Consider the following 13,222-nt stretch of genomic DNA (forward strand, 5'->3'; position numbering starts at 1 on the left):
GTGCGTGCGTGTGCGTGTGTGTGAGTTAGACACGTCATTAGCAATCAGACTTTCTGCTGATCAGACTAACTGTCTCAAAAGACCAACATAACTAAATTGCCACTGCATAAAATCCCCATTCATGTGTGGTCACGTTTCAAGAAGCACTTTACACGCTCCTCCGCACCCCGACATTATGACATGTTCTGTGGTTTTGACTGAAATACGGGATGGCCTTTGTCAGAGATACAGTTAAGTACAAATTCGTATTTACAATGACGGCCTAGGAACAGTGGGTTAACTGCCTTGTTTAGGGGCAGAACAACAGATCTTTACCTTGTCGGCTCTGGGATTCAATCTAGTAGCATTACGGTTACTGGCCCAACGCTGTAACCACCAGGCTACCTGCCACCCAATGATATCAGACCAAAACACTCTCTTTTTACAATGTATTCTGCCACAGAACTTGCCGATTGACCATTTGTACTAAAACTAGCCGACCAGCCAGTTGTACCGAGTTCCCAGCAGTAATTGCTGAAGGTCAAATCCTAACTTTCACTTAAGTCATGCATTGATGTCAATGGGAGAATAAGTGAAAATGTGACTTTAAGTGGATGATAGGATTGGCCCCTGAATGACTAGTTGACCTAGATGATCAACCCGGTGTACCAACTAGCTGATGGACCTGTTGTTAGCAACAGCATTCCGATGTTCCGTTACTCACCCTAAAGAACTCCTTGGTGGAACCGGCATCCAGAGTTCCGTAGGCGATCTCAGTCTGTTTAGCCAGGTCTTCAGCACTTTCTATGGGGGACACCATCCTCTCCACTGTGAGGAAAGCAGCCAAGTTGGCCGTATAGGACGAGATGATGATGAGAGTGAAAAACCACCACACGCCTCCTACTATTCTCCCTGATAGGGACCTGAGATAGAGGTACAAAGAGGTAGAGAGAGAGAGAGAGAGAGAGAGGGGTAGAGAGGGGTAGAGAGAGAGAGGTAGAGAGAGAGAGAGAGAGAGAGAGAGAGAGAGAGATTTAACATTTTGTACATTTTTATTGTTTATTCCACTTTTGTTCATTATCTACTTCACTTGCTTTGGCAATGTTAACATATGTTTCCCATGCCAATAAAGCCCTTTAATTTGACATTTTAATTGAATTGAGAGAGAGGTAGAGCAAGAGAGAGGTAGAGAGAGAGAGGGGAGAGAGAGGTAGAGGAGAGATATAGAGAGAGGGAGAGAGCGATAGAAAGAATGAGAAAAGTGGGAGTAAAAGAGAGGTGGAGATACAGAGAGAGAGAGAGAGAGAGAGAGAGAGAGAGAGAGAGAGAGAGAGAGAGAGAGAGGCAGGAAGTGAGATAGAGATAGATAAACAGAGAGAAACAAGGAAACAGAGAGAGGAGAAGAGAGGGAGCATTAACAACACATTAGAGAGATGTGCCATTAGCAGAGCTTGTAAACCCACTGCACCTAATGCTACAGACACAGCTCACTGGAACATCATCCTTTAAGCCCATAAAAACCTTGGTTAGCCTGGCTTTAAAAACCTAAAGCTCTGTCACTATATTACAATACAATTTTAAACTGTGAAACTACCCTGGAGTCCGGGAATATATCACACAACAAGGTGCTGGACTGTAGATGTACAGTTTGCGCTACTGCACCAATGCACCTAGCCTGTTACAGTAGGACTGACAGCTCACTGGAACACAGTCTATTACAGTGGCCTGTTACAGTATGACTGACAGCTCACTGGAACACAGTCTTTTACAGAGGCCTGTTACAGTATGACTGACACATCTCACTGGAACACAGTCTTTTACAGTAGACTGTTACAGTATGACTGACAGCTCACTGGAACACAGTCTTTTACAGTAGACTGTTACAGTATGACTGACACAGCTCACTGGAACACAGTCTTTTACAGTAGACTGATTGCCCATAAAGATGGGCATGGGCATGATGTATAGCGTGGGAATAAAATACAACTGGCACACAGACACATGTTTCCATTTGAGTCATTAAGCAGACACTCTTATGCAGAGTGTGGCACCTTGTGTCGTACCGGGTGTCGTACAGGGTGTTGTACCGCGTGTCGTACCGTGTGTCGTACCGTGTGTCGTACCGGGTGTTGTACCGTGTGTTGCACCATGTGTCGTACCGGGTGTCGCACCGTGTGTCGTACCGTGTGTCGTACCGTGTGTCGTACTGTGTGTCATACCGTGTGTCGTACCCTGTGCCGTACCGTGTGTCGTACTGGGTGTCGCACCGTGTGTCGTACCGTGTGTCGTACTGGGTGTCGCACCGTGTGTCGTACCATGTCTTCGTACCGGGTGTCGCACCGTGTGTCGTACCGTGTGTCGTACCCGGTGTCGCACCGTGTGTCGTACCGTGTGTTGTTCCGTGTGTCGTACCGTGTATCGTACCGTGAGTCGGACCGTGTGTCGTACCGTGAGTCGTACCATGTGTCACACCGTGTGTCGTACCGTGTGTTGTACCCCGTGTCGCACCGCATGTTGTACCCTGTTTCATACCTCGTGTCGTACTCCGTGTCATACCGCGTGTCATACCCCGTGTCGCACCACGTGTCGTACCCCGAGTCGCACCGCATGTCGTACTCCGTGTCATACCCCGTGTCGTACTCCGTGTCATACCGCGTGTCATACCCCGTGTCGTACTCCGTGTCATACCTCGTGTCGTACTCCGTGTCATACCGCGTGTCATACCCCGTGTCGCACCGCGTGTCGTACCTCGAGTCTTACCCCGTGTCATACCCCGTGTCGTACTCCGTGTCATACCCCGTGTCGTACTCCGTGTCATACCTCGTGTCATACTCCGTGTCATACCGCGTGTCATACCCTGTGTCGCACCGCGTGTCGTACCCCGAGTCTTACCCCGTGTCATACCCCGTGTCGTACTCCGTGTCATACCTCGTGTCGTACTCCGTGTCATACCGCGTGTCATACCCCGTGTCATACTCCGTGTCATACCTCGTGTGGTACTCCGTGTCATACCGCGTGTCATACCCCGTGTCGCACCGCGTGTCGTACCCCGAGTCGCACCGCATGTCGTACTCCGTGTCATACCCCGTGTCGTACTCCGTATCATACCGCGTGTCATAGCCCGTGTCGTACTCCGTGTCATACCTCGTGTCGTACTCCGTGTCATACCGCGTGTCATACCTAGTGTCGCACCGCGTGTCGTACCCCGAGTCTTACCCCGTGGCATACCCCGTGTCGTACTCCGTGTCATACCTCGTGTCGTACTCCGTGTCATCCCGCGTGTCATACCCCGTGTCGCACCGCGTGTCGTACCCTGAGTCGTACCCTGTGTCATACCCCGTGTCGCACCGCGTTTCACACCGTGTCGTACCCCGTGTCATACCCCGCGTCGCACCGCATTTCACACGTGTCGTACCCCGTGTCATACCCCGTGTCGCACCATGTCATACCCCGTGTCGCACCGCGTAGTACCCCGTGTCATACCCCGTGTCATACCCCGTGTCTTACCCCGTGTCGCACCGCGTTTCACACAGCGTCGCACCGCGTTTCACACAGCGTCGCCCCGCGTGTCATACCCCGTGTCGTACTCCGTGTCATACCCCGTGTCGCACTGCGTGTCGTACCCCGTGTCATACCCCGTGTTGTACCCCATGTCATACCCCGTGTCATACCCCGTGTCGCACCTCGTTTCACACCGCGTCGCACTGCGTGTCATACCCCGTGTCGTACTCAGCGTCATACCTCGTGTCGTACTCCGTGTCATACCGCGTGTCATACCCCGTGTCGCACCGCGTGTCGTACCTCGAGTCTTACCCCGTGTCATACCCCGTGTCGTACTCCGTGTCATACCTTGTGTCGTACTCCGTGTCATACCACGTGTCGTACTCCATGTCATACCTCGTGTCGTACTCCGTGTCATACCGCGTGTCATACCCCGTGTCGCACCGCATGTCGTACCCCGTGTCTTACCCCGTGCCATACCCCGTGTCGTACTCCGTGTCATACCTCGTGTCGTACTCCGTGTCATACCGCGTGTCATACCCCGTGTCATACTCCGTGTCATACCTCGTGTCGTACTCCGTGTCAAACCTCGTGTCGTACTCCGTGTCATACCGCGTGTCATACCCCGTGTCGCACCGCGTGTCGTACCCCGAGTCTTACCCCGTGTCATACCCCGTGTCGTACTCCGTGTCATACCTCGTGTCGTACTCCGTGTCATACCGCGTGTCATACCCCGTGTCGTACTCCGTGTCATACCTCGTGTCGTACTCCGTGTCATACCGCGTGTCATACCCCGTGTCGCACTGCGTGTCGTACCCTGAGTCGTACCCCGTGTCATACCCCGTGTCGCACCGCGTTTCACACCGTGTCGTACTCTGTCTCATACCCCGCGTCGCACTGCGTGTCGTACCCCGTGTCATACCCCGTGTCGTACCCCATGTCATACCCCGTGTCATACCCCGTGTCGCACCGCGTTTCACACCGCGTCGCACCGCGTGTCATACCCCGTGTTGTACTCCGTGTCATACCCCGTGTCGCACCGCTTGTCGTACCCCGTGTCGTACCCCTTGTCGTACCCTGTGTCACACCGCGTGTCATACCCCGTGTCATACCCCGTGTAATACCCCGTGTCGTACCCCGTGTCATACCCCGTCTCATGATACAAGTCAGTACTCGACATCCATCAATGTCTGAGGACGTTGGAAGATGACGTGGAAACAGGCCACTAGAGGCAACAGTGAGCGCTGTTATACTGCCTCTGATTCCAAAGGTTGCATGTTCAAATCTACGCATTGAACATTTGAAATCTGAAAGAACTTAGAAATGTAAACGTTTGAGAAACATGGATGAACTTCTGATTCTGATTCAAGACTATGAGAGCTGGTAGTGTCTTTCTACATTACATCTACCCCATTGTATTTCTAGGTCAGCTTGTATCCTACCTGGGTGATATCTCACATCCTTGCTGCATGAAGGCTCCCAGAGAGAACCACAGAGAGTTGAAGATGCCAAAGTCGTTGGGAGGATCTGGAGGTGTCTGGGGGTCTTTGGTCTCATCCTGTTCATCCAGGTTCCACTCATAGGGGCTGAAGCGGCTGACCAGGAACAGGACCACACTCACACCGATGTAGGCGAACACGATACACATCCATATCTCATAGGCCAGCGGGTCCAGGAAGGAGAAGACACCAGGTTTAGACTTCTGCGGCTTCTTGATCATGATGGAGATGCCCAGAGACATGAAAGGCTTGGAGAAGTCGATCACCTCCTCACGGACCAGTGTTATGGTGAGAGGTGCCACAGCTATATCTGCTCTCTGGAAACAGGGACACGTAGAGTGGGTTAGTTTGGTTCTGTCTCAGATATGGTTTTTAATCTAGATATTATGCATCATTTGAGGTTTAATTAAATAAAAATAAGTTTGATAAATAAAGGTCCTTACTTAACTTATAAACAGTTTTTGCGAGTTTCTTAAAATATTGTCCTACGGTTGTGCTTTATAGTCTCAAAGTGAACAAAACAAAACAACATGAAGGGAAAGGAAAAGCTTCTTCAGTCTGTACCTCAGGATGGTTTTAATCAACACAACAACAACATCCAAGAAATATCCTATATAGAATGAATACAGTATGTGTAGCATGTGTACTACTATATAGAATGAATACAGTATGTGTAGCATGTGTACTACTATATAGAATGAATACAGTATGTGTAGCATGTGTACTACTATATAGAATGAATACAGTATGTGTAGCATGTGTACTACTATATAGAATGAATACAGTATGTGTAGCATGTGTACTACTATATAGAATGAATACAGTATGTGTAGCATGTGTACTACTATATAGAGTGAATACAGTATGTGTAGCATGTGTACTACTATATAGAATGAATACAGTATGTGTAGCATGTGTACTACTATATAGAGTGAATACAGTATGTGTAGCATGTGTACTACTATATAGAATGAATACAGTATGTGTAGCATGTGTACTACACTCAGTACAGAGTCTCAACACACACAAGAGATTAGAGCAGAGAGCAGAGAGCAGAGAGCAGAGAGCAGAGAGCAGAGAGCAGAGAGCAGAGAGCAGTGAGCAGAGAGCAGAGAGCAGAGAGCAGAGAGCAGAGAGCAGAGAGCAGAGAGCAGAGAGCAGAGAGCAGAGAGGAGAGAGCAGAGAGCAGAGAGCAGAGAGCAGAGAGCAGAGAGCAGAGAGGAGAGAGGAGAGAGGAGAGAGGAGAGAGGAGAGAGGAGAGAGCAGAGAGCAGAGAGCAGAGAGCAGAGAGCAGAGAGCAGAGAGCAGAGAGCAGAGAGCAGAGAGCAGAGAGCAGAGAGCAGTGAGCAGAGAGCAGAGAGCAGAGAGCAGAGAGCAGAGAGCAGAGAGCAGAGAGGGAGAAAAAGGCAAAGATTGAAAGGCAAAAAATATTTTCAAACATTTCATGTTCACCCCCCCCCCCCAAAAAAAAAAGATTTCTAGACACAGATTGGGCATAATTAGAAACACATAAATGGGTGTTTGTCAGATGTGAAATGATGTTGCACCCACATGGTGCAGTGTCTACCCCTGTCTAGTTAGTTTAAAGCTTTCTGAATGTGGGAGACTGATTGTGTCTAACCAGAGGGATGCTAAGAACAGGCTGGAAACATTGGCAGGAGTAAAAATAATAACATACATTACCCAAATCCATTTCCCTTTATCTTTGGTTTATGAAACTCACAGTGAATGTCAATACATCATAACATAATTTGCATATAAATAGCTAATTATAGGTAATAAGTTATTTATTTGTAAGGCAGAGGAAAGCAGGGGAAATATCCCCAAAACAAACATATTCCCTGTGTCCCAAACGGCAGCCTATTTCCTATGGGCCCTGTCCAAAGTGGTGCACAGGTAGAGAATAGGGTGCCATTTGTGATGTGGGATGCAGCCAAGGCTTTTCAGGACAAATGAATAATAGTTGCTGGTCATCTTTCTGTAACACAACAGTAAATAACTACACCAGTGTAACTGTTATGTAGGTTTGTCTAACAGAACAGCTCTGATTTAAATTACAGCCTTTAAAATGGTGGGAGAAACACAGTAACCCTAAGGCTGTGTGAGTAAACCATTCCACTTCAGCATCCCCCCTGCCTCCCTCCCTCCCATCCTCCCTGTCTCCCTCCCATCCATCCCTCCCTCCCTGTCTCCCTCCATGCCTCCCTCCCTCCCATCCTCCCTGTCTCCCTCCCTGCCTCCCTCCCTCCCATCCTCCCTGTCTCCCTCCCATCCTGTCTCCCTCCCTGCCTCCCTCCCTCCCTCCCATCCCATTCACAGCGCCTCCAAGCCTGGAAGAGATGAGACAAACGCTTTTGTCATCTACATTATTTTAATCTCCCAAGCTCCCTTTCATCTTTTTCTCTTATCTAATGTATTTCTTTCTCTCGTTCTTTCTGTCTCTTTCTTTCTCTCTTTCTTTCTGTCTCTTTCTTTCTCTCGTTCTTTCTGTCTCTTTCTTTCTCTCGTTCTTTCTGTCTCTTTCTTTCTCTCGTTCTTTCTGTCTCTTTCTTTCTCTCTTTCTTTCCGTCTCTTTCTTTCTCTCTTTCTTAATGTCTTTCTTTCTTTCCTCCCCATCATGGCTCGTTACCAAAACACATCCTTGAAAGTGGTGATGGCGCTTTTCTACTATTAAAACGATGGGCTTTCTTTCTTTGTAAAAAAAAAACAGCAGTATTCAGACACAAGTTACTGCTGCAGCTTGGGTGTAGCATACGGCGCAATGAACCAATCAAACAACAGCGTTTGTTTCCAGGCCGTGACTCATGAAGGACAGGTGTTAACCCATTGTGTTTCTACAACAACAACAACAACAACAACAACAACTGTGTAGAAGAAGAAAAAGGTGATAAAGCAACATGAGGAGAGAAGGGTCAAACGTTGGGGATATACACCAATATAACACAATGAGCAGAGCTACAACATAACCTCTTAATCCTAGCGGTGTCCGTGGTAACGGTCAATCAATAGAGAAGAGAACACTCAACCATGAAGAAAGTGCTTCGGAGCATCAGGGATGACCTTTGAAACACAACTAAGACAGCATTAGTTAACTGGTCAGAAGGTCACCCAATGTAACTCAATCATTAGACTCTCCAGTTATAAATAAACTCAGTGACACACAGTGGATGATGACAGACATAAATAACCAGACTGAGACACGGTGGATGATGACAGACATAAATAACCACACTGAGACATGGTGGATGATGACAGAGATAAATAACCACACTGAGACACAGTGGATGATAACAGACATAAATAACCACACTGAGACATGGTGGATGATGACAGACATAAATAACCACACTGAGACACGGTGGATGATGACAGACATAAATAACCACACTGAGACACGGTGGATGATGACAGAGATAAATAACCACACTGAGACACAGTGGATGATAACAGACATAAATAACCACACTGAGACATGGTGGATGATGACAGAGATAAATAACCACACTGAGACACAGTGGATGATAACAGACATAAATAACCACACTGAGACATGGTGGATGATGACAGACATAAATAACCACACTGAGACACAGTGGATGATGACAGACATAAATAACCACACTGAGACACAGTGGATGATGACAGACATAAATAACCACACTGAGACACGGTGGATGATGACAGACATAAATAACCACACTGAGACACAGTGGATGATGACAGACATAAATAACCACACTGAGACACGGTGGATGATGACAGACATAAATAACCACACTGAGACACGGTGGTTGATGACAGACATAAATAACCACACTGAGACATGGTGGATGATGACAGACATAAATAACCACACTGAGACACGGTGGATGATGACAGACATAAATAACCACACTGAGACACGGTGGATGATGACAGACATAAATAACCACACTGAGACATGGTGGATGGACAGACATAAATAACCACCCTGAGACATGGTGGATGATGACAGACATAAATAACCACACTGAGACACGGTGGATGATGACAGACATAAATAACCACACTGAGACACAGTGGATGATGACAGACATAAATAACCACACTGAGACACGGTGGATGGACAGACGGGTAGATGGTGATTGGGCAGGGTGTTCTCTCTCCATCTGATGAGAGTGTGTGTGTGTGTGTGTGTGTGTGTGTGTGTGTGTGTGTGTGTGTGTGTGTGTGTGTGTGTGTGTGTGTGTGTGTGTGTGTGTGAACGTTTCTCATTCAGAGGATAATTTCCCAGCGTTAGCGAGCTAAACCAGGAAATGACTACATCCCAAATGGCACTCCATTCCCTATATAGTGCACTACCCACAGGGCTCCTTTCAAAAGTAGTGCACTCCGTTAGGGAACAGAGTACCATTTGAGATGTAGGCAATCTCTCCCGGCTGATGGTGGTAGAATTGAACAGATGAGGAAACCTAACCCTCATCCATTTTATATACAGCCCTCGGCCCTGCTCCTCCATCGTCGTCTCAGAGGGGCGGGAGTAAAGGGGATTCGTTTTGGAGGGTTTGAGGCATTTAACGGGGACTAGTGAGAAAAGAAATGTAAAAGTGGGACTGAGCACACCAGAAGATACTGAGGTGAGAGGTCAGAGCCCGTATTCAGAAAGCTTCTCAGAGTAGGAGTGCCGGTTAAAGATCAGTTTAGCCTTTTAGACCACAGTGAACACAGGCCCAAACCTACATCAGAGACAAGGGGCCCAAACCTACATCAGAGACAAGGGGCCCAAACCTACATCAGAGACAAGGAAACAAACCTACATCAGAGACAAGGAAACAAACCTACATCAGAGACAATGGGCCCAAACCTACATCAGAGACAAGGAAACAAACCTACATCAGAGACAAGGAAACAAACCTACATCAGAGACAAGGGGCCCAAACCTACATCAAAGACAAGGGGCCCAAACCTACATCAGATTCAAGGGGCCCAAACCTTCATCAGAGACAAGGGGCCCAAACCTACATCAGAGACAAGGAAACAAACCTACATCAGAGACAAGGGGCCCAAACCTACATCAGAGACAAGGGGCCCAAACCTACATCAGAGCACCAGTTGTACTTTATGTCAATAGGAGACTGTAACATAATCAAAGACTAAACACTGTAACATAATCAAAGACTAAACACTGTAACATAATCACATTGTTAATAAGACATACCTTTTCTCTTTCAACTGCTGGTAGTAAATGTTTAAACAAATGATGCGTCCCAAATGTAACTCTATTCACAAAATATTGTGCACTATATAGAGCCCTATGGATCCTGGTAATTAGTAGTGTACTATATAGAGCCCTATGGATCCTGGTCATTAGTAGTGTACTATATAGAGCCCTATGGATCCTGGTCATTAGTAGTGTACTATATAGAGCCCTATGGATCCTGGTCATTAGTAGTGTACTATATAGAGCCCTATGGATCCTGGTCATTAGTAGTGTACTATATAGAGCCCTATGGATCCTGGTCATTAGTAGTGTACTATATAGAGCCCTATGGATCCTGGTCATTAGTAGTGTACTATATAGAGCCCTATGGATCCTGGTCATTAGTAGTGTACTATATAGAGCCCTATGGATCCTGGTCATTAGTAGTGTACTATATAGAGCCCTATGGATCCTGGTCATTAGTAGTGTACTATATAGAGCCCTATGGATCCTGGTCATTAGTAGTGTACTATATAGGGAATAAAATGCTATTTGGGACGCATCCTTTGGTGAAGTACCAATGAACATCAGTGAGAGACTGAGAGACTGACTCCACTCACCCCATAGACCAGTTCCCCCACCATCCCGTTCCACGTCTTGGTGTCTGGATCCCGCGCACCGTACTTCCCGTCTGCTACTACTGACAGTTTGTATCTTATCCCCACATGTTTTGCAATTTCGGCAGCTAAATCGACACAGTAGCCTTCATATCTGTCATTCCCCTCCAGATTCATCTGGTGTTTCTTGTACATCACATAAGGGGCTTCCTGTTAATAGTCAGATCACACGCTGGTTTATTGTCACACACACACACGTGCTCACCCCCCCCCCCCTCCCCCCTCCTCCCCCACACACACAGTCCCAAACCAGGAAGCAGCATCAACCAGCAGTCTCATGCAGGCATGCATGTGCAGATGACACACCACAGATGCATTGAAGTACATGCTGATAACAGCGGGATGACCAGCCAGGTAGTTGTTTTACCAAGCTGTGGTGGCCAGCGGACTCCCAGCCCTAATTCACCCAGCATCCTGTCTCTCAGCCTTGGGGAACCGTTGTGTGTGCATTTGTCTGTGTGTGTCTGCATGTGTGACAAACTAACAATCCAAGAGGACCACAGGCTTCTCACAGTGTCTGGCTAAGGTTACAATATGCCTTAATTAGAGATATGTGGTCTTCAACAGATGCTGGGTGTATTGGTAGGCTGGGTGTATTGGTAGGCTGGGTGTATTGGTAGGCTGGATGTATTGGTAGGATGGGTGTATTGGTAGGCTGGGTGTATTGGTAGGCTGGGTGTATTGGTATGCTGGGTGTATTGGTAGGCTGGGTGTATTGGTATGCTGGGTGTATTGGTAGGCTGGGTGTGGGTTAGCTTACAGTGGGGATGGGGGTGGAGGTTCATAAAGTAAACGGCCGTGACTCGGATCAGGAAGTGTTGCCGTATTATTATCTCAACATAATCATCAACAAGCACGTTTCATCAATCAATGTGCAAAGGGAGAAGGCTTTAATAATAATCATTCCAAAAAACTAAAACAAAAGGGAGACATTTTCATTCTAATCCCAAAAATTCTAATTAAAAATGACCTTGACAGTTAATAAATACATGTTTAAAACACCACCAGGACGAGGTGCTTTTCTCCCCTCCTTTTTCAAACACTGGTGGTGGTACAGCTAGCTTGTTGCTATGGTTTCATCATTACCCTACAAACACCGGTGGTGGTGCAGCTAGCTTGTTGCTATGGTTTCATCATTACTCTACAAACACCGGTGGTGGTACAGCTAGCTTGTTGCTATGGTTTCATCATTACCCTACAAACGCCGGTGGTGGTGCAGCTAGCTTGTTGCTATGGTTTCATCATTACCCTACAAACACTGGTGGTGGTGCAGCTAGCTTGTTGCTATGGTTTCATCATTACCCTACAAAAACTGGTGGTGGTACAGCTAGCTTGTTGCTATGGTTTCATCATTACCCTACAAACACTGGTGGTGGTGCAGCTAGCTTGTTGCTATGGTTTCATCATTACCCTACAAAAACTGGTGGTGGTACAGCTAGCTTGTTGCTATGGTTTCATCATTACCATACAAACACTGGTGGTGGTGCAGCTAGCTTGTTGCTATGGTTTCATCATTACCCTACAAACACCGGTGGTGGTGCAGCTAGCTTGTTGCTATGGTTTCAATCATTACTCTACAAACACCGGTGGTGGTGCAGCTAGCTTGTTGCTATGGTTTCATCATTACCCTACAAACACTGGTGGTGGTGCAGCTAGCTTGTTGTTATGGTTTCATCATTACCCTACAAACACCGGTGGTGGTGCAGCTAGCTTGTTGCTATGGTTTCATCATTACTCTACAAACACCGGTGGTGGTGCAGCTAGCTTGTTGCTATGGTTTCATCATTACCCTACAAACACTGGTGGTGGTGCAGCTAGCTTAATGTTATGGTTTCATTACCCAACAAAAGAAGAGCTGCTGCTCACACAGAACCGATGACACCATTTGAGACAACACATAATTAGAGGGTTGCAAGTGGAGAGGCAATGGCTTGTTTGTTCTGTGCTGAACCTAACTCCTCTTCACCCTTGCTCGACTGTAAATGACCCCCACCCAGAGTTAACATAGTGTTTATCCACTGATGCTGTTATCCATTCTGAAGCATTTAAATGCTTCCTTTTTAGAGAGAGAGAGAGAGAGAGAGAGAGAGAGAGAGGGAGAGAGAGAGGGAGAGAGAGAGGGAGAGAGAAGAGGGGAGAGAGGAGAGAGAGGTTAGAGGGGGAGGCAGAGGAGGGAGAGAGAGAGACACGTAGAGGGAGAGAGAGAGATGAGAGAGCCAGAGAGTAGGAGAGGGAGAGGGAGAGAGGCGAGAGAGAGAAGAGAGAGAGAGAGAGAGAGAGGAGAGAGAGGTAGAGGGAGAGGGAAGCAGCACGACGCAGCACGCACGCACGCCAGCACGCACCACGGGAGAGGGGGGAGAGAGAGGAGAGAGAGAGAGACGAGAGAG

General features: G+C 47.5%; 1 protein-coding gene across 1 annotated transcript in view; it reads right to left on the reverse strand.

Moving 5' to 3' along the window:
* Positions 1-13,222, reverse strand: part of LOC109910292 (glutamate receptor 3) — a 241,687-nt gene that overhangs the window by 37,981 nt on the left and 190,484 nt on the right. Inside the window, exons 10-12 of the mRNA XM_031797265.1 lie at positions 10,779-10,985; positions 4,923-5,296; positions 704-902 (exon numbers count right to left, since the gene is read on the reverse strand). Coding sequence (XP_031653125.1) covers positions 704-902; positions 4,923-5,296; positions 10,779-10,985 — 780 coding nt within the window. The remainder of the gene's footprint in view (positions 1-703; positions 903-4,922; positions 5,297-10,778; positions 10,986-13,222) is intronic.

Source organism: Oncorhynchus kisutch, linkage group LG19, assembly GCF_002021735.2.
Source record: "Oncorhynchus kisutch isolate 150728-3 linkage group LG19, Okis_V2, whole genome shotgun sequence".
In the NCBI taxonomy this organism is placed as follows: Eukaryota; Metazoa; Chordata; class Actinopteri; order Salmoniformes; family Salmonidae; genus Oncorhynchus; species Oncorhynchus kisutch.